At 37.4% G+C, this 22,425-nt stretch overlaps 1 protein-coding gene across 2 annotated transcripts in view; it reads left to right on the top strand.

Annotated features, from left to right (window-relative positions):
- The window catches only part of Wun (wunen), an 86,075-nt gene that overhangs the window by 43,634 nt on the left and 20,016 nt on the right, over positions 1-22,425 (top strand). For both annotated transcript variants that reach the window (XM_078187341.1, XM_078187352.1), the window contains exons 3-5: positions 12,050-12,154; positions 12,963-13,162; positions 18,698-18,755. In XM_078187341.1, coding sequence (XP_078043467.1) covers positions 12,050-12,154; positions 12,963-13,162; positions 18,698-18,755 — 363 coding nt within the window. The remainder of the gene's footprint in view (positions 1-12,049; positions 12,155-12,962; positions 13,163-18,697; positions 18,756-22,425) is intronic.

Here is a 22,425-nt window from a genome sequence, read left to right as displayed (position 1 = left end):
TCTACTGTTGAAAACGACCCACATAGCTTTGTTATGTTACATGATCGACTTCTGTAATTAAAATGTAATTTTAGAGCTAGTTATCGTTGATTAGGAAATCGTATAATTATTTTAAATAATCTTTGCACTCGACAGCAAACAATTGATCGCATATCGGAAATAATACTTCGTCGGGCAGCCTTGATTCCAATTGCAGTCTTGCCTTATGAAAACAATTGTCCACGTTACGTATTGTATTGTAATCTTCTATTGTCGAAACTGACAATGGAGAGATCTTTGCAAAAGACATATCGCGGTCGTTTCGTTTCGTCGTTAGAATTAACTTGACAATTTGTTTGCCGGAAGTTTTCTAATACGTCATCTATAGTTTAGAATTTCAATTAATTGACAAAAACCAGATAGCAGAGTAACAATACTTATCACCCGGAGTTTAAATAAAATAAAAATAAGTAAGATCTTAGTAATTGTCGAATTATTGAAATTGATTAAATTAAGCCTCGCGAGTATTAACAAGGAATAAAAAACAGTGAAGCAGAAACAAATTTTAAATTACATCTCAAAAACTAAAATATAGAAGTAGCAACATATTAAATTACTAATTATACTGTCCAACAAATTGCAATATTCTTTTTGTATTATGACAGCTACTGTATCAAAATTTCTAGGTTTTTATATTTCTGCTACCACATTTCCACACTTGAAGTATACATATACATAAATTATTAGTAATAATAATAACAGATAAAAGAAACACGGATTAACATCACAAAGATTAGATCTTCGTATTTGCGTTTAACATATCCGAAGCAATGAAAATCACCCACTGTTGTCGCTCGGAATGTCAACAAGATGTTAGCAAGCCGGAGAAAACGCGTTGGCAAATATATTGGACAATTATGCAAAAGATCATGTAACGCAACGTAAGAACGAAAGGGGGCGCGCGCGCGTGCATTGCAAAAGTCTACACAGGAAGAGCAAACGTAACTTGATTACCTTGAATAAATTACAAATTGTACGTTGGCGTCGAATGAATAATTTTTACATGTAAATTGTTACACGATTTCGATAGGCATGTTGCACACGGCCTACATACATATGTAAAGTATTTTTATTGATCGAAATTTTCTCGGCACTCGAAACGCCGTGTTCCCCGCCCTACATTGTTAACGTTGCAAACTGAATATTTTAATCCCTCTGTAACGAAATTAACGGATTTTTCAACGGTATTAAAAATTGAAATCAAACCGTTGTATCATACGCAGAGAATACTTGTATTACGGCGTTTTTAATTAATTAATTTAATTATAAGAATAATGAAACATTTGTTATAATATCTTTATCGTAAAATGAACAGACAATATTAGAACTAAATAATAACAATCTAATAAGCTAGAACCAAATAATAACAATCTAATAAGCTAGAACCAAATAATAAAAATCTAATAAGTTAGAACCAACTAATAAAAATCAAATAAGTTAGAGCCAAATAATAACAATCAGATCGATAATAACAATCGAGATTCATTTGCCAAACACATAACGCATGTTTCTTCGTTATTTTATTGTACGTGAAATAATGCCATAATGCTGGAATAAAATGACCCGGCAGGAATAATTCCGTCGCTTCAACTAAAAATATACGTTAATGAAATGCACCGTCGATGCGGCGCGAAACAGAAACCGAAGAAAAATGGTCAAATATTTCCGAGGCTGCACTGGGGCGCCGTCAATCTTCGTTAATTATTTCGATCCTTCCAGAAATACACGTCAGCTGTCTCGAACGGAAAAATATGCCAGCTGATTTGAGTTTCCCGGTCGGATCCGGTTCGGCTCCATCGCGGCCGTTCCTCATATCTCGTACGTGGGAACGTTACATTCTAGGTATCCAAATCTACAGGGTGTCGCAAACTGACACGCCACGACGTACGAAAACCGTCGAAGTCATCGATTTCCAATATCTTCTTCGAAAGTTGGTGAAATTAAGAAGACTCTTTTCACAGATTGCTCGTCGAATTGTCAACGAATGAAACCCCTTAATCCAAGCATACGATGACGAAAAGTTTAAATAAATACGATCATTTCAACGGTATAAAGTGGCGCAGTTACTTTTACAGGACTCGGTAGATTTAGGTAGCTCCATTTCAAGAAGTTATTTTTACTTCGACGCGACCGCGACGCGTTCATTTAATATAAAACGATTCTGTCTAGACTGCAAATCGATATCAAGAAGTGAGAATTCACTAAAAATATATTTCTTCCCTTGGTAGTTTAAATGATTGGAAACAAACACGGCCGTATCCTTTTATTCTCCCGGTGTTCTTCCGTTTTGTATTTCGCGTCGTTATTATTTTCATAAACGCGTGAAATCGTCAGTATGCGGCTAAAACCACCCCCGAACTAACTTTGTTGCCGACATAATGAACCGTTCTGTAGCTGTTCGCCGGACCCCCGTTTAATTTTCTGACACTCTGTAGCAGGCGCCAAGACGCGCGACGAGCCGCGTCTTCGCAGATTTCCGTTTCGAAATTGGACCCCGTCCACCGAAACGTCAGACCTTATTTCGTCCCCCGGGGGGTTCGTTTGCCGCACGCTGTTCAAATTAACGCTGTCACCGCGGGCGAAAGTGCTGGCCGGATGATCTTGACGGGATTCCTCTTCTCTGCGAATGAGATTGCGAGGTCCGTCGCGTTGGCACCGTGCTACGCCACGCCTCGCCGTAGGGTTGGATGCACCCTGACTCGAATAGGTTTAAAGTCTCGTATAAAAAATGTACGACTTTTAATGGATCCTTTAACACCCTTAGAAGCCCGACTCGCAGTCGGAGTAATATTACATTATACTTTGGTTTCTATATTATACTTTGTGATGTTTGAACATTTTTGCGATGTAACATGCAAAGTTTTATAATGATAATTTTTCTTGCTTCGCTCTTTCGCGTTATTCTTGTTTCTTTCTCCGTAGTTTCTATTTCGTCAATTTTCTCCTTTTATAATTTGTTTTCATTTCTTCTGCTTGCTTTTCTTGGACCCTCCTTCATTTTATTATTCTCTATTTAATTTTATTAGATCCTTTTTCAATTCTATTATTTTCTATTTATTTTTATTAGATCCCTTTTAATTTTATTATCTCCTATTTCAGTGTCCTTTTTTCCAAATATGGCTGAAGTTATCTCTTTTAGAATATGTACCCATGTCATTTGTTTTCAACAATTCTGATATATACAGTCAGGTCTCTCACGCTACCTACCGAAAATCGGCACGAACCTTCCGGTTACCCAATAATTAATAATAACGTGAAGAAGCTCCGACTTGCCGTGACGGATACACATCTACCTTATCGCACCCAATCCACCTAAAATCGTATCGCGCCGTGCGAACGCTGTGCAACACCGTGGCGGTGGCATACGCCGTGGGCGCTCTCGCCCCTCCGATATGCAATCACGGCACAAAGGGATTCTATTATAACATAATGAGAAAGATTAAAGGGTGTCGCGTTTCAGCCACTTCTGGCTGTCTTGTAGCGGGGCCCCTGCGAACAGGCGCGCCGTGGCGCAAAACAAATAGCTGGACCGGTAATGGCGCGATGGATGGCCGTATGTAATTTTAGGGCCGATATTTTGTAGCCTGTGTACGCCGCGCGCGCGCGCGCACTGCGTGCCCGTGCCTAGGCCCTCGCGGAGTTAATTGGATAATCAACTCTCGTGTTCGCCGATTCGCGGAACCGTGCTTAAACTTAGGCAATCTCGGATCCCCGTAATTGGATTCCGCGTTTAGCAAAGCTATTTTCGGGTCTTGATTAACGAGTCACGCGGTATTAATAGCGTGTCGCGTGGAAGATGAATGGGGTTTGTTTAATAGATTGATTCTCCGTCGCCCGTTGCCGACGGAATCCGACGATTCGTCGCGACTCCGTCGTCTCGCTCGCCCGATTCCGGCCCGATTCTCACCGATTCACCGCGCGACTCGGAAGTCGCCGTGCTTTGAAGTTCGCGAAGTTTGCGGGGAGGCCCTGATTAGAGTACAGTCAGCGCTGCTATTTCAATCGAGGCGCAGCCGGTATTTATGCTAAGCATTCCGGTGCATGGAAGCGAGCTTCTGTTTGTAGCCAACAGCATTCGCGGACTGAAAGTTTTCTTTGGAAAAGTTAATCGGGGGTTGGGGGGAGGGGGGAGGAAGTTTCGAGAAATTCACCTTTGCTCCGCGAGTCTTCCGCTTCTGCGCTATTTTCTCGGATAATTTTAGCAATTCTCGGATCTGTTTTACAATCTATCAACTTCTTTATAAATACTACGTTGTAACGTTATTTTTTTTATTATTTAAATATGTCTTTCTGTCGCAATATTCTACACGTTAGAAACCTAAAAAGAGCGAAAATGTTGAGATGTTATTCGACTATAAATTCGCTGTTAATTAACGCAGCTATAATTTAGTTGGTAAATAATATTCTTTGTTCCTCGTAATGAAAAGAATCGCTTGTGCTACTACATATCATATAGTAATATAATGTAGTATCGTAATGTGGAAGGTGCAGTTACACGGCATTTACAATGTAACAATGTAACAGTGCCAAGACATTGTTCTGCCGCGAGCGAGATCAAAGAGAGCGAGCGAAGCCTGCCGCTGCGTTGGCAACGCGTTCGTTGATGGATGTGTGGTGGCGATCAAGTAACGGTTTTTCGTTTTCAAGAAGCGCGGGCAGAATTGAGCTGGAAGTCGATGAGTAAAGAGCGCTTTGAGTTGTCGTGTCGGTTATAATTTAGTTGCAGTTTCTTTCGCGGTATTTATTGTATATCAATCATAGCTTATAGTTTTCTTTTTTCTAATTAAATATAATCTGCTTATATTTTCCACAATCATATACTATATAATATTTACTACTCAGTGCACGAAACTTTAACGAAAGTGCTTGCAGTCATTACATAACTTCGCTCCAAAAGAAATAATCGTTTTAAACAGAAACGATAGAATTGCACTTGGTCTACATAATAATACAGTTTCATTGAAAATAATCTCTCAGAAAATATGATTAAACAGACCTATTGAAACTGATATATTTCAACACTAGTCCTTTGTAATACCAACTTTTTTAGACTAGTCCTTTTTTTTATACTATCCCAATCATTTAATAAAGCAGATATTAATACCAGTTACTTAAGTCGGTCAGTCAAATTCATTCGTGAAATTTTAGTGAGTAATTACGGTGCATAGAAATGTTTGGTAGTTATAATTCTCAAAACGTTCTTAAGCTGTTGCCCAACAGCGTCTAGGGCCTCTGTTTCACAGATAACGACGATTTTATAGCTTCTCTTTCTTCGAATCGATTGGCCGTAGCATAGATAAAGCAGAATCTCGTCATCAATTAATTGAGGGAGAAGCCATTACGAAGAATATCTATTAAACTATTGCGCGTGATTATAAATGGACGCAAGGTGGTCCACGCGATTCTATATAGGGTGTCCCGTTTAAATCAATTACCAGAAACGTTTAATGGATGCGAAGAATGTCGCGAATAACGTTGCACCGATTAAAAATAGAATATAATTGTTATTTTCGTTACTGTTCCATTATTGTTACTTAAAATCATACTATATTTATAGTTTTGAATACACGTATCGATCGACGTAACTCTTCATCCCCTATAAAAATGGACAAAGGTCGGTTAAATACCATTGCTTCGAAAGATATTTCAATTTATATGTATACATGCTAATCATTTACAAAATTGTAATATATAGAGAGAACTAATTAATAAAGTAAATTAATGCAACAATGTACACAGGGTGGTGGTTCTGAATTCGTAGGGCAACTGAGAAGGCGGTGATTCTACGTGAAAAAATAAGAAAAAACCTTATGTGACACTTTGTCACGTAGAACCACCCCTTTTCGAAGGGGGTAGAGGGCGCTTTAGTTCTACGAATTTCGTCCTAACCTCTATATTTCAATATTTATATCTATATTTTTTTATTTATCTATATTTCGTCATTTATAACCTAGTCATCTGAAGAAAATACTTAGTTAATGACATTCTATATAACGAACCGCGCAGTGTAATAATAATAATAATTAACAATTATAACCTAATCATACAATTATGTAATAATACAATTGTATTAAACAATTATTACCTAATTTTACAATCATACAATTATACAATTGTACAAACATACAATTATACAATTGTATAAACATACAATTATACAATTATATAATAATACAATTGTATTAAACAATTATAACCTAATTATGCAAACATACAATTATACAATTATATAATAATACAACCTATTAAAGCTTGTATTATACACTGTTATATATCATTATTATTATTAACAGTGTATAATATAAGTTTTAATAGACTGTATCATCAGATCTATACCACCCGGCCTACGCCATTGGTGCAAGCTTCTTATGAACCCTCTTACCTGGGAGGCTTAAATGACCCGACTCGCGTACCGACTCTCAATGGAAATTGTTCTCTGAACTCCATAGAAATCGAATAAATCGGTTTTTCATGGAAACAAGCTCGAGGCACGGGATCCAGTCGCGGCCGAATGAAAAGAGGCGGAAACCGAAAGCTGGGCGAGGAGATTACAGAAAAAATTGTGAAAGCAGTCGGGAGGGGTGTTCTTAAATCCTTCTCAGATTCCTGGGATGGCGCGGGCACAGGTAGAAAATTCGTGAGCCGGTGAACGATTCCTTCGAAGGAGCCGAGCAAACAAATGCACAAGCGTACGCTTGCACACTGGCGAGCGTACACTTTCACACTGACGAGCGTACGCTTGCACACTGAGGAGCGTACACTTTGGACGGAATTCCCGTGAACGGATCGTGTTGGGAAGAGGGATCGCTCCTAACAAGGGCCTGCTTATTATTTCAAGAGCCACTCTACTCTTTCGTCTTCCGCGGGTTAAACGAGTGACACTCAATTCTATTAAGGGCAACAAGAAACGGTTGTCTTTGATTGTTACATCGGAAACCTGCTGGACTCGCGGTACGCGCGCCGTGAAACCCTGTTACGAAATTATTTTCAATCCTGATCATCGATTATTTACTTATATCCCTTTACTTATTCGTAGGAATAATTGTATTAATTATACATATTAACACGTTCGTCGCCGACAATTGGACACTGAAATCCCCACGTAATTAAAGCAATTCAATTAATTAAAATAAAACTAACAAGTTCACATTTATCATTATGACATTAGAATCTCTATCGCGTTCGAAAAATCATAGTCGAATTCATTTTGCTCGAATATATTGCAATAGAAATAGATTTTCAAAATTGGTCAGAAATTAACGTCATTCAGATATGGGTGACGCGGCGACGAACGTGTTAAATTATACACATAAAAATACGTATTAATGATACGCATACAGTCGAATGCTACTTAACCCTTTGTTCCTCGATTTCAACTACATTAATCAACTGTTATTTGCCATTAATAAATAAACCACAGATATTTATGCTACAGATCTTTTATTAATATATAATATAATATATAATATTATTAATACAATATCGTCTGCAGGAGTTTAACAAATATTTATGATGGTCTTTAATCATTATAATGAGTTAAACTCAATGTAGCAATATTCTGAAATTCTGCTAATAAATTCCTATGCGCGATAAATAGTTTACATGTGTCGTGTAGCAAGATTTATTTCAATGTTTAAATATTGGTATTACAGAAGGGCGTTTTAATTGATATACAGGGTGTCCCAGAAATGTCTCGCACCCTGGAAATGTGGGGGGGGGGGGGGAACTGTGATCATTTCAAGTAACTTTTTCCTTAGCGAAAATGCGATCTGCGGCTTTGTTTATAAATTATCAACGAAAAACACCTACGAATGAGACGCGCTCCCGTGAATCTCCAACTGGTCGGCCGATCATGCGCACGAGCGTATATTTCTACGATCTCTCGAAACTCGCTTCTATTGGTAAACGAGAAGATCAATAAATTAATCGACGCGAGGAGCAAAGGGGTTCGGCCGCCCGCTCCAACTCTAATCATGTCTATTGTTCAGCTCGTAACTAAGCCAATAACAATCAAAAGTCTAAAATGAAAATAAAATGTAAGAAACTAAGCTGGAGCGGCCGGCCGTCTCATTTTGTTCTTATCCATCGCGTTATTTAGTTTCATTTATACATTTTTCAATCTTCAGATTTTTAACGCTACGGCAAAATTACGTGAATTAAAAACGTGATATTTTTCGATTATATTGAATAAATACTTAATATAAATATACATAATGTGTTTATAGTAGAGCGCGTTTACTGCATAATACAATAGAAAGTTTATCAAACTGTTAATTAATTGAAAGAATCTGGAGTTGATGGTTTAGGGATAACTTGCGCCCTGTAATTGAAATAATCAGATTTCAGTCAGTAAAATGATTATAAATATTTTAGACGTTTATACCATTATTTTCAGATGTAATTTTTATTTATACATTTAAATAAGGCGAAATTTTAGAAATTATAGAAATATCTCAATGTGTCGAGTATTATTCTCACTGGATGCTAAAGAAATGTGAAAACTATTTTCTCTCCTCAAGTTCGAATTCGTCTTTCGAGAATGGACCGGTGAACAACTCTTCGAAGCTTCTATAATGCAGGTAGCTCACCCGAAGGGGCGCTGAATAAGAACTTTGAAAAGGGGGCTGACCGAAGAGAAAAAAGGTCGAGGAACCTACTAGGATACTCTAGAATCTCCATAGAATCTCGAATCTAGAATCCGGAATCTAACTTTGTTACCGTAGCCTGGGCCTATACTCTAGGGCTTAGTGCCTAGGTGATTGATATCCATTCATTGCCGTGCCGTCTAGAAATAGTACCTTAGAATGCATCTATAAAACCCGTGGTTTCAGCTTTCCGGATGAATCGTGCTTTCACGTTACACTCTTCGTGGAGATACGCCGATTCTTATCCGATTAAGAATTTTTTAAATCCATACTTTGTTAGTATAAACATTGCTTTGAAGTGTGATAGAACAATTTTAATGGTGCTTCAGAGTGCAAAGGGTTAATATTGTAATCGCTGAACTGCGGATCTTTATGCGACATAAAAATTTGCTTGGAAAACTTTCGGGAACAGAAATTGCAGAAAAATTAAGTGCCTCTTTTAATGGTTTTTTTTAATAGTTTCTTTTAATGGTAAATTGATAATAGTACAACGGTAGCCTTAGATTCTTCGAGCACGTTTACAGTTTCGTAACGCGCTTATTAACACTTTATCGACCGGTCATTCGGTCGTAAAAATTTTCGTTTCTATTTTGATTTTATTTATCTTATTAATCGCGAAAGGTATTTAATATTTAAAAATTTATATAATAATATTGACGCTTGTAGTACAATTTAACACATTTATCTCAATAATAGATAACAAATTAAAGTTACTATGGCAACCGATTCACAGACTAACGATGGGGGGGGGGGGGGGGGGGGATTTGTAGGCTACCGGTCGATAAAGTGTTAATTTTTACTATAATTGCGTAGAATCCTGTCTTTTATTTTGTTTATCTTTTAATAGGAAAACGTAACATGTCTTACTCGATGAGTATAGTATAAATTAATATAATATAGATTAGTATGATAGAAGTTAATATAATATAGACTACTATGATAGAAGTTAATATAATATAGACTGTTATGATAGAAGTTAATATAATATAGACTGCTATGATAGAAGTTAATATAATATAGACTGCTATGATAGAAGTTAATATAATATAGACTGATATGATAGAAGTTAATATGATATAGACTACTATGATATAAGTTAATATAATATAGATTAGTATAACATAAGTAAATTATATATAATATAGACTACTATGATCAAAGTTAATATGATATAGATTACTATAACAGAAGTAAATTATGACTGAAACCAAACCACAATTACAGCAAACAGTTCACACCACACCTCTAGAATCCTGGTGGGCTAGATTAGGGTGCGTTCCCAACGCTGCAACGCGAACAGGTTCACCGATTTCTCGGTCGCCGTAAAAATTCTTCCAGAAACCCTCGGAACAATAAAATGTCACGGTGGGTTATAAAATGTCCGTACCTACCGCATCGTGGGCAAAGTTCGAAGCGGCGCGACGCGGCGTGAGGCGATAGAAATAAATGAATTGTTCCGAGATACATGACTCGCTGTGCGGCCCCGCGGCCGTTTATCGTCCCCGGTTTCGGGGGCCGGGGTAAGAAAGGATGATGGTGGCCGTTGGTTCCAACCGTGGAACAACCAAAAAGGAACAGGTAAAAGACGGCCGGGAACCTGCGCGCGTTGTATTTCATTGACTCGCGCTTGTCAGTTGTATCACCTGGCGGCCTTTATCTGGAATCTGACCGGTTAACCCACTTTTGTCGAGGAGGGGAGTCCCGTGATAGATCGCTGGAAACACAGAGCGGAGAGAGAGAGATTACCGACGCGTTCTCGAAATCTCCCAAGAATTTTTCGACGGTCGCGCGTCGCCGCCGCGTTTCGGCTTTTCTCTCGGCTTTTTTAATCTCGGATTACGGATTACGTCGACCACGGTTCACCGGTCCCGTCGCACTCTTCACGGGTTCCCCCCCGGTGATCGAGAGGGAAACGGCCACGCGGCCGACACCGAGAATTAATCACCCCCACGATTATGGTATCTCGCCGTGTCAACGAGAATGCGAAGGAGTCCCACTCCTACGAGAATTCTTCACTCTTCCTTTCCTTATTCGTCTTCCTCTTTCTTCTCGTTTTTCTTTCGTTCGTTTCTCCGTTTCTTTATGGCGCTGGGGGGGATAGCGTCGAACGATCATCTCGCCGATCTTCGATTTCTTTAAAAAATACGCGCCTCTCAGATTTACGATTTCTACCCATATTTACGAAGACGGGGTCGTACCTGTGAATTTTTATCTCCAGAACCATTTGGTCTTATCGAGATGTACTTTTTATAAGTTTACTTGCAAAGAATGCAACTTTTTAAACAAATTTTCATCTGTTTAACATCGTCCGAAAGAAACAAATTCTTATTTTGTTAGATAGTTGTCCGAGATCGCGTTTTTAAAAGTTCGAGAGATACACCGTCGTGTTTCTTGAATTTTTCTTCGTAATAACAATCAACCCTTTGCACTCGTGCGGCGCCATTAGAATTGTTACAACACGTTCCGAAGTTATTTTTATAAATCTCACCGAAGCATAGATATTGAAAAGGAATTGATACATCGTGTAACTGGAGATACTAAAAGTCGGAGATGTTATTTTTGATTTTGCCAGTTGAAATGGCTTCGACCGCAAAGGGTTGTAGTCACGGTAGACCATCGAACCTGTGACGATGCAACCCGTCGGCAGGTAAACGGACCGCGCGCACCGATATGACGGTCAGCGAACCGAACCGCTATCAACCGACGTTATTGAAACGAAATCTAAAACCACGATCGGTGGGTTTGACAGCGAACAGGATAGCGTCGTTTATTGACGCTACTCGAAACAATTTTCGTGACTATTAGAAGGAACCTCGGATATATCGATCGCTGTTTATCGGAAATTAAAAGTTCGGTGCTGATAATATTTGCAACGAGTAAACGAAAATATTGAATGCATGGATAATTATTATTATTCTTTATTAAAAGACTGGTACAGTAGTAGAGTTAATATGCATAGCTCGGAGTAACCTTAAAAATATTATATAGAAATAAAAAGAACAAAAATGATATTATAATATAAAAGTAAAACAAAGAAATTACAAAGAAGTTGAGTTTTATACGAAGTATATTTGCTGTTCTTGTTGCTCTAGTTATACAATATTGAAATCCTAAGTTAGTTTTAAAGCGATCCTTGAAAATGTTACATACAAATAAAAAGAACAAAAATGATATTATAATATAAAAGTAAAACATAAAGAGATTATAAAGAAATGGAGTTGTGTATTAAGTATATTTGCTGTTCTTGTTGCTCTCTAGTTATACAATTTAGAAATCTTAAATTAGTTTTAAAGCGTAAATTATTTCTACGTGAAATAATGTCAATTAAAATAGTTAATTGAATGAATTTATAAATTCTATTGCAGATGATTTTGGGTGAATATTTATACGCGAAATACAGCAACGTCGAGTCCTCTAAGATGTTGTTTGGTCGAAAAATTCCTCCTTGGATATGGAATGCGTATAACAAGGTATGTACTTATGCGCAACGCATATTATTTCATCATGTATTTTTTACAAAAACTAGTAGGTGCGATTCGAAACTTGGTTCGCCAAGCCACGGTGTTAAAAGTTTCAAAAAATTCAAGCATATTATATAATCAAAAGATTAGAAAGTTAAGTTATACAACATCTGTTACTTTCTCAACATCTTTGCGTATTATGGATTTTAATCAAATGGAGAAGATGTAATAAATTAGCTCATATATATAATTTTGTTGCATATAAAATAAAGCTGGCTTGTTATATATGTCACACTCTAGTACTTATGAATATTTACCTAGTATTATACAATGACGCATTACAATTATATAAAGTGCATCTGCTCTACCATTTAATTGATCCATGCAATTTCTATTTGATTTACGTATGTACATAACAATCATATATAGTGTTCCTGATCAACAATTCAATCCGATCTGCGTATTTTTGCTGACAATTATGAAATGTATTAATCAATTATTATCCGTAAAGGCGTCCTTGCAATCTAAATAATCCTAAAACAGAAAATTGTAAATCAATTATTTGACGGGCCAGGATGCGTTTACTGTTAATAAATTAAAGATTGCACACGCGATTGTTAAAATATTTCCGACAGGCTTGGGTATAGTCGAGTCTTTCTTACTCACTTATTCTTCCCCAAAAAAAAAGTATGAGGTCAGCTAACTATAAATATTCAGAACGCTCTCTTCGGATTATACGTACAATATATATATTACACAGGTTATTCGAATTATTTGCGCCGATAAATAATCATGATTGGCGCGGTTCGTATTTTAGATCGGTATATTTGGATTTGGTGCAGCCACGACAGTCTTAGTCACGGACTTCGGGAAATACACGATCGGCCGCCTGAGACCCCACTTTATGGATCTCTGCAAGCCTGCCATCAACTGTAGCGCAATTATAAATCATCATCGGTACTTCGAAGACTTTACCTGCACAGCCGACATCTCGTCGAGGCTCCTGAAGGAAGTCAGGTAAATAATTTTAATCATTTCTCTCGAACGTTGTATAGAGTCGGTTCAAAGAACGATTAATAATAGTAACAATAACGAAAATATTAACATTATACAATAGATGTATTGTACAATGATTTTGTCTCCGATTATATCATAATTACAAACATAATAATTTCCAATTTAGACTCTACTCCTAGTCTTCGTTGTTTAATTCTTTCGTTTCTCATATGAATAGGTAAAAGTTATTTAAAATAGTGATCGTAGAGTGTCAACTATATTGTGTTAATTATAAATTTAATCATAACCTGAATTATATTTTTAATTATTATAAATTATTAAAAAGTGTCTGTATCATCTGCAATGACATAGTTTAACGTGTCATAAGTTTTCACTTTCTTTAACAGTTCAAGACATTCAAAATAATGCAACAAAATTTTTAGTTTACTTTTCCACTATTTTAAATTATACATTTTGGCGATATATATATATATCGTTGTTTAATTAGGACGCATTTGTTTAGTAAAAAAAAAAGAGAGGAGTTCCACGTTTTTGACGGATAATGTCCGGTCAGCGAAGCGTGCTCCAGGTCATCCATTCACTGTTACGTTGCCAAGGACAGTTTCATTTATAAACTAGATTTCAGGAAACGACGATAAAAGCGTACAGAGAATTCATTCATATCGGAGTCTCGCCCTCTAGTCTTCTGCTTGACCGGCGAAGGGACGCGTAACCAGCACAGCGTATCCGAATCTTCCGTAGCCAGTCTACCCACGTATAGAATATGACATTAGCTCCTCCATTCATTGGCTCTGTGAAACCCTTCATTCGGTTATTACTTGGGACCACGCTGTCCAGAAGTCGTTTCGTTTCACATCGGTCCATTCTTACTGCGAACGTATTCCATGCCTAGATTGTTTAGACGTCGCAAAAAATAGATTTTTGTCCTTCTCTATTTTTATCATTATTGTATACAGTATTATTATATTAGTGTTATTAGTATTATTATTATTATATTATACAGTATAGAGAGCGAGAGAGAGAGAGAGAGAGAGAGAGAGAGAGAGAAGGACTAAAATCTATTTTTTTTGTGATTTCTAAAAATCAATATAAAATGAAATAATATGTAATATTAATTACAGTACTTTACCACTAAACCTTCCACCGCCAATCAAATGACCGGATTTAAATTTATTACTTCATAGTTAGTAAAGTCATAAAGCTGCTTCCACCAAGAATTGTTGAATATATTTCTTTACTCGGCCACACCCTGTTACAGAAATTCTAAAACATTTCAATGAACTCCATATTGTAATTTCTATATGGAAATGTGCTTGTCAGGAAATGGCTTTTAGGATGGGATTAGTGTTGATAGCGGTCTGAAATTTCAGCAAATAATTCAACGTCAGTGGGACGTGCTAAGCGCGCGATGAGTATTTAATACGTTTTAGTCCCATGCATTATTGCAGCCACGTCCCCTATGAGATCCTTCTGCAACAATAAATCACTATGGTACGCGCTTCTATACCTGACATAATCTGACAAATGCGATCATTCCCTTAGCGTTTGTGGCTGAAATCGATGAAAACCCAGTTATCACCGACCGTGCATGAATTCTGCAACAATAGACTTGCCAACAATAGACTTTCGCGGAAACGTTTATAAAAGAGCCTCTTTAGGTTCATAGCTTCGCTGTCTACCTACAATAATTAATGTTCGGAGAAACGCTACTTCGCAAAGAAAATCAATTGTATTTGGTTGGAAACTATGAAACGGGCGTTCTTGTTTAGTTTCATAGTTTCCAATCTAATAAATTCGTTAGAAATCGTGTTTTTCCAATATATTAAGTTGGAAACTATGAAACGGGCGTCGCGGCTGTATTTAGACTAAACAAAAACGCCCGTTTCATAGTTTCCAACTTAATACTTCAATTACATTAGATTGGAAACTATGAAACGGGCGTTTTTGTTTAGTCTAAGTACAGCCGCGATGCCCGTTTCATAGTTTCCAACCTAATATATTGGAAAAACACGATTTCTAACGAATTTATTAGATTTGAAACTATGAAACGGGCGTTATTTCAACAATAACATTTCCGAAAACATTTATAAAAGAGTCTCTTTAGGTTCATAGCTTCGCTGTCTACCTACAATAATTATTGTTCGGAGAAATGCTACTTCTAGCCAATTTATTAGGTTGGAAACTATGAAACGGGCGTTCTTGTTTAGTCTGTGTTAAGCCTTGACGCCCGTTTCATAGTTTCCAACCTAATATTAAAGAACGATTTATAAATCACTCTTTCTTTTCCAAAGATTATTCACATTCACCATAAAATTTAGAGAACACTATTTCCTAGCGAAAGAATAAGAATTCGTAGCTTCATTTTGCATCGCATGGGCACAATTAAATTTACACTCCCAACAACAATGTACTTAACACGTTGAGTGCCACGCGATTATATAAGAAAATCCCCGTCAGGCCACGCACGCTGGTATCATGATGCAGCAACGCAAAGCGCACTGCTTGCAAATTTACTTCGATGCATTAAGTCCATTAAAATTTTCTGAAAAAAATACTTTAGTAACAGAATCCAGTATTAAATAAAAATTCAAAGAACTTTAAATAAATTTTGGGTAACAACTTAAAAAAAATTGTAAATCTTTTAGTTTTATATCATATTTCACGCTGTCAGTCACCGGCGACTGACGCGGCCTGAACGGAGAGTTCAGTGTCGGTCACCGATGACTGACGTGGCACACTCGACGTGTTAAAGTTTACAATGTCACCTAAAAATATCGCTTATCATTCACCAGTTGCATCGAACAACGCTCCACGTGGTTCGCTTTGTGCGCGTCTTTATTCTAACAGAAAGAAAAAAGACCGCGTCGACCAGCCAGAACCACCGAAAGGCTTCTGCCACGATCAACAGAAGTTCTACAAAAGCCGCGAAAGAATGAAAAAAAAAAAAGACAGCGACATTGTTTCCCACCGTACGCGGTGCACCGCGAAATTACAAACGATCCCGGCGTAGACATTTCGAAAATTAGAAGACCATCCGACGGAGAGCAGCGACCGAAGAATTGCATGCGCGCGCGAGTGCCGGGACGCGCTGAATCGGCTGACAATGGCCGGCGAAAAATGCGCGGAGCGCGAATCGTTAATAATACACGGCCATTGTGGTTAGAGCTAGAGTAACAATGACTGGGGTGTGTTCACGCTCGCGGCTACAGTCGGGAACCGTGTAATAATGTTTCGGTTGCCGGGGCTCGGCGCGCACAGCCCGGGCCCCGAGCTCCTTGATTCGAATTCAATCCCGTTCATGCGAATCGCCACCGGACCCCGTCAGACCTTTCCTCATTGTCATTTGCTGCTACCGGCGCCCCTTATTTTTTTCCCCCCTCCCCGTGTATCCGTTGAAACCGGCTCGAGATACTGTCTCGGCAAACAATCGACCAAATTCCGTTGCGCCGTGAATCCCCGGTCCCCGTAAAGGATTGATCGATCGATGGATAGGAATCGGCGGACTTCGTCGAGCCTTCGAACGATCGTGGAAACAGGATTTGGTGTTGTTCAAATGCACAACGTTTAACAAGAATATCTATATACGCGGGAATTATTTGATACTTTATTTAGTCGAAGCTTACCGATCCCTGCGATTCAAGGATTTATCTCAAATCATTGATTTTTATCACGAAATAAAATTAAAATAACTCTGGTTTTATGTAATATATTTATATAAATGTGGACACTGACTTATAGTAGAACAGATTAACAAAGTAATGACAATATTTAATACTTTACCGACTGGTAGCCTATAAATCGGCTTTTCTACCCCGTACGATCACCCCTTGACGTACCATTTTCTTCGCGGTTCCTGCGATTAGGAATTTTTTCAATCGGTATAATTTCTTCAAAAGAGACAAAACATTAATGTTTTTATTCCACGTCCGGATATACGTTAAATGATTAAATATTAACAACAAGGTATTAGAATTTTATTACAACATTGAAGAACCGAATAACATGCATACTTAATAATTTATTACCACCGATTTCCATCACGGCCGTGTACATAAACGTAAGCGTAAACATGTCCGCCATCCGCATAGAAAACAAGAGAACAACATCGCTGCGCAAAGTAAACACAATTAAGATGAAATAATAGGTTCCGACAGCCACTTCCCCGAAGAAGGCGCGCTCGATGGGGGTAAAACGAAAAATGAGAGATACGACGAGGAGGAGGAGGAGGAGGAGGAAGTGGAGGATGGGAAGGAGGGGGAAGGGAGGGGGGCAGATAATATCCGATTAAAGCAGCTTCTTTGATGCTCAATTACTCTTGCAGATAGAAGTCCACGGTCCACCGGAGTCTCTCCCTCTCTTCCCCTTTTTTTACTTCTTTTCCGCCGGTTCCTGCCCCGGCTCGTTCTTCTTTTTCTCGTCGTGCTACGATCGAAGGATCTTCCGGCGAATCTTTACGATACCCGGGGTCCGAGGTACGCGCGTCCTCCTCGCCGATTGTAATCGGCACGGAACACGCCCCGGAATTAATTCTGACAAAATGAATAGGGTCCCATTACGGGACGCGTGTGTGCTCCGGCGACGATGCGCGCGACGCGCATGCGTGGCGCGTTGCGCGTCGTCGCGCGGTGTCGTTCTCTCTCGAAGATTTGAAATCCTAAACGTCTCTAAAGTCGATCGATTTGGAGAGCGAAATGTAAGAATTTTGTCTGTTTTTCTTATTAATTTTATATTTTAATTTTATTGTATAATATTGGTAACGTTTGGTAGCATTTTTATTTGTTAAATTGAATAGTCTCCCTTTTAGTCGACGAGAGAAACACTTCTTCGATTCTAATTTTTGTATAATCGCCGTATGAAAAGGATTGAAAGTATGAGGATCACATTTGTTCGAAGAAGCAAAAATGTGCATATAATATTTTAATAATCATGATCGAGCACCGATATATCGTAGACATTGAACACAATTAATCGAGATAAAAGAAGAGACGTGTGCGATACGATATCTTTATTTGGTATTGTTAATGCTTTTCTTTAAAATACGCTCACTATTCTTCTGGGAAAAATCATCGGACCCATGAAGCATTGATGAACATATTCAGCACAAATTGTGCATTATAGAGAATTTATTATTTAATCTATTAAATGTCGATTTTTCGACTGGCCGAAAAATTGTTCAAACAAAGCTTTCTAGGAAGTTACTAATATATGATCATTTATATATAACAACAAATTACAATAGAAAATTGATAAAAACCTTTTTACTCAACGAAGAAGGTTAAGATTATTAAAATCGTTCTTTGAATAAAGTTACATTTCTGTTACCGACGCTGTTTATACGCTTCTCAAAAATGTATCAATGCTCTTAGATGAAAAAATGAATTAGTTTAGGAATTATTAATCTGGTCTTGAAACCTGCTACTTAGGACCGGGCACCGTGCGCCGCGTTGAATAATATAACGAGAATTTGTTGCCCGTAACGACCGCCGGACGAGATTTATTCGACACGATACCATTTATAATGTCCATCTCTTTCAGATTATCCTTCCCCTCGGGACACTCGTCCTTCTCTGCCTACACGATGATCTACCTCGCGGTAAGTAACCATTTTCTTTCGTCTGGTATCTTCTTCTTTTTTTTCTCTCCTTCGCTCATAACGTTTTCCCTCTCAAAAGAATTTACACGAGAGACGAATAAATTATTTATTAAGCCCGCGTTTCATGTGTCAAACGTGGTTTTTGTTCGGTCGGATTACAGGCCACTCGAGCCTTTTTTTCGCCGATTCGGCAGCGTGATTGATGTATGGTATACCTATATGTACAGTATAGTATTACTCGTATACACGAGTAAAAATCGATTCGCAAAATACCGCCAAGCTTTAACAACCGTGATATTATTACGCGCTCGGGTTCGACGAACAAAGCGCGCATCGGTTTGTCACCGGTCCATTGAAAATTTCTGTAGCATATGTTAAGTAATAATGAGGCGCGTGCTGAAAAAGTCTACGCTGGTTCGGAAATGTATAGAGCGTATGCGAGACAATTTTCACGCGATAAATCTTGCGTAAGGCGATTTTCAGCACTTAGGGAATCTCGCGTAACGTGATTTGCGATATCTCGAGTCGTAAGGTAAGGCTAGAAAGTTCCACTTTTTGCGTAAATTTATACAAAATTTATTAAATTGCAACTGCGGATTTTACACTCAAAGCTAATGCTTTCATAGATTATATTCGCCATATTTACCTTATATTCGCCATATTTATCTTATATTCATAATATTCATCTTATATTCAATTAATCCATTAATCCATTCGTGAAACATTAATACTCCATTAATAATTTTGTAGATCGTATTCACCTCTCTCCACTTAAAATTAACCCTCTGTAGACCAGATTCACCTTTTAGCAAATTAAATTGATGCTCCTCCAGGTTTTACTTGTCCTCTTGTAAAACGAATTAAAAGAGGTTGTCTCTTTATTATTCAATTCTTAAGATTAATACGAATTTATATAGACATGTATAAAATAACGCATATTTCATTGCAAATAATCAATCTCCATTAATATTTAGTATATATCCACAAAGTGTCGTTTGATTTTCAAGTTTAATATGAAATTCATTTCGAATAATTACAAGCCAATTTAATTTACGAAAGGTTGAATTTTATTTGCAAAATGATAAATAAAACAAGAATGTAAGACAAAGTATTTCGTTACACACGTAATCTAATAGACATGAATATTATGAATTTCTTCTAAATCGTATCAAAATGTAATTCTTCCGTTATTAAAAGATACGCTAGAAAATTTAAATTATTATAAACTGTTAATAGAAATTTTGATTCATAGATTTTTCAATCGAACATTCAAGTTCGTTGCTTTCAAATTATTTTTCATGACACTGTTTTTCTAAATCCAATCTGCCAGCAGGAATTAGGAGATTTTTAATTATATTGACGAGATAATTTATAACTTCTTTACAAAGAGAAGCGTTTGTTCAAAAAGTGAGGAGGGGGAAGTCGTAAAATACGCGCATGGACTTTGAATTATTGCAGTTCATAATCCCCAGCTGGTTAAAGCATTTTCAGATTTGCTTCCTCGAATAGCAATTTATCAATGAAACGATTATTCGAAATAGAGTAGGAGATAAATTGTTCGTGGCATGCTGTGAACTGCATTCGGAAAGTTATAAAATTACTGTTACCTATGCGCGAGGATGGGGTTGACCCATCCCCCGACATTACGTTCGCAGTGGGACGCGGTATTTATACGTCTGACAGAAAATACGTGCGCATTTGTATATCGACGTATCGTAAAGAAACTATACATGTACGTATAATGTACGTACATTAGATATACTCCTTGTTATTTCCTTCGAGATGCATAAATCCCCTTGCACTATAATAACGAGTCAGACTCGTGATGAAGATTTTATGCAAGCTCTACTAAATATGAATGCATTATTAATTTCGTCTACATCGAAATAAAAATTAATTCATCTGTCATTAACCCTTTGCACTCGAATGGTGACTGTGAGGCACCATAAAATTATTCTATCACGTTGCAAAATAATCTATATACTAACAAAGTTTGCATTTCAAACATTGTTAAGGTTATGTTATGTTATTACGAATGCCAAGAATCAATTACATATACAGAAAATATACTTTTTCTTTATATAATACGGAAATACTATAAGCCAGAGAAATTACTTCATATTTCCAGTTGAAATGGCTTCGATTGCAAAGGGTTAAAGTATAGAAATAAAGATAAATAAAGACAATGCAGGAAACAGAAATTGTCTGGTCCTATTATGAAAATGATTAAGTACGAACAAGTGGTAATTGTCGCAGCATGAAAGGAGCGATAGTGCAAGGGGTTAAATGGATACATAAAAAAGCCTGGGAAATATTTTATCCGATAAATATGAAATGCTGAATATTTTACATTATAAAGTATTATAATCATTATAAAATATTATAAAGTTCTCAATATTCGTTCTCAAACAAATTCTTCCGTATAAATAATTTCACTTATTTATTTAACGTAGAACAGGTAATAACCTGACATAACCTGACATATATTGCATTTGCACTGTTGCATTCGTCCACCAATTACGCGGAATGTACGAGAACAAGTCGATAATTATCGGCGACGTGGTCGCAAAGCTGATTCCAATAACAGTAGGAATAATCAGAAGAGATCGGACGTTTTAACTCAACCCCCTTTTCGCTCGACTACATTATAAAGCCCTCGTCGGACGTGCTCCCTTTGATCCTCGGAAAAAATTGTCCCCCGGCGAGGTGGTTTGCACCGCTTCTTTCATTTGTCAGTTGGCTGCGGGGTATCCGTCGGTTCCTTATATGTATAGCTTCTTCAGGTGGACCAAGAGATAATAATTTCACGGAGAAAGATCGAAGCTATAGCGCGAGGTGCCGTCGCAAAAGAACCGGGCATCGTTATCCTCTTCGGTATCCGATCGAATTTCATGGTTTCGCGGGACACTTTTCTATGCTCGAATTACTTTTCTTATTCGTACAATGTGTAAAGCATGTGACCGAAAATTCTCACCGTTATATTATTAACCCTTTGCACTCGGCTATCGTAATTCTAGTACATGACTAAGCATTAAAGTTTATTAGCGATTTGCAATTATTTCTCGATGCCTACAAATTCATATAAATGGAATATTATTATAACAATATTACATATGCATATACAAATATATCATATATATCGTATACTTTATAATAATATCATTGTTTATAAGCGCTGGTAGGCGCCGAATGATGGCGCCGAGTGCTAAGGGTTAATTATTTTATAATCGTCCTGGCAAGGTTATGTCTCATTTGCTGCATTAACTACGAGAAATAGAAACGAAATAAGTGTTTATTTGTCCTTCTAGTAACAATGTTTGACATGTAATTTCATGCTCAAGGTGTGCAACTTTTACACACATAACTTCCATACCTACTGTCGTAACCGTGGAGAAAATAATAATGATCGCGTACCTTTTGTATTGTTCGATCATTTCCTAGATTTATTACTTCGTTGAGTCTGTCGTTATTTGTTCTCGTGATTTCATCTGACGAACAAGTGTACCACCTACATTCTATTCAAGTATACTACCTCATACTACTACTACATATACCACTCAGGTATACCAAGTATAGATATTTGCTATATATCAATCCTTTGCACTCGAAGCCATTTTAACCCTAAATCTGAAATCATTTTTCTGGTGTACAGTATTTCCATTTTAAGCAA

This window comes from Augochlora pura, chromosome 2 (assembly GCF_028453695.1).
Source record: "Augochlora pura isolate Apur16 chromosome 2, APUR_v2.2.1, whole genome shotgun sequence".
Classification (NCBI taxonomy): domain Eukaryota; kingdom Metazoa; phylum Arthropoda; class Insecta; order Hymenoptera; family Halictidae; genus Augochlora; species Augochlora pura.
Note: the sequence above shows the minus strand (reverse complement) of the source record. Positions and strands in the feature narration are given on the sequence as shown.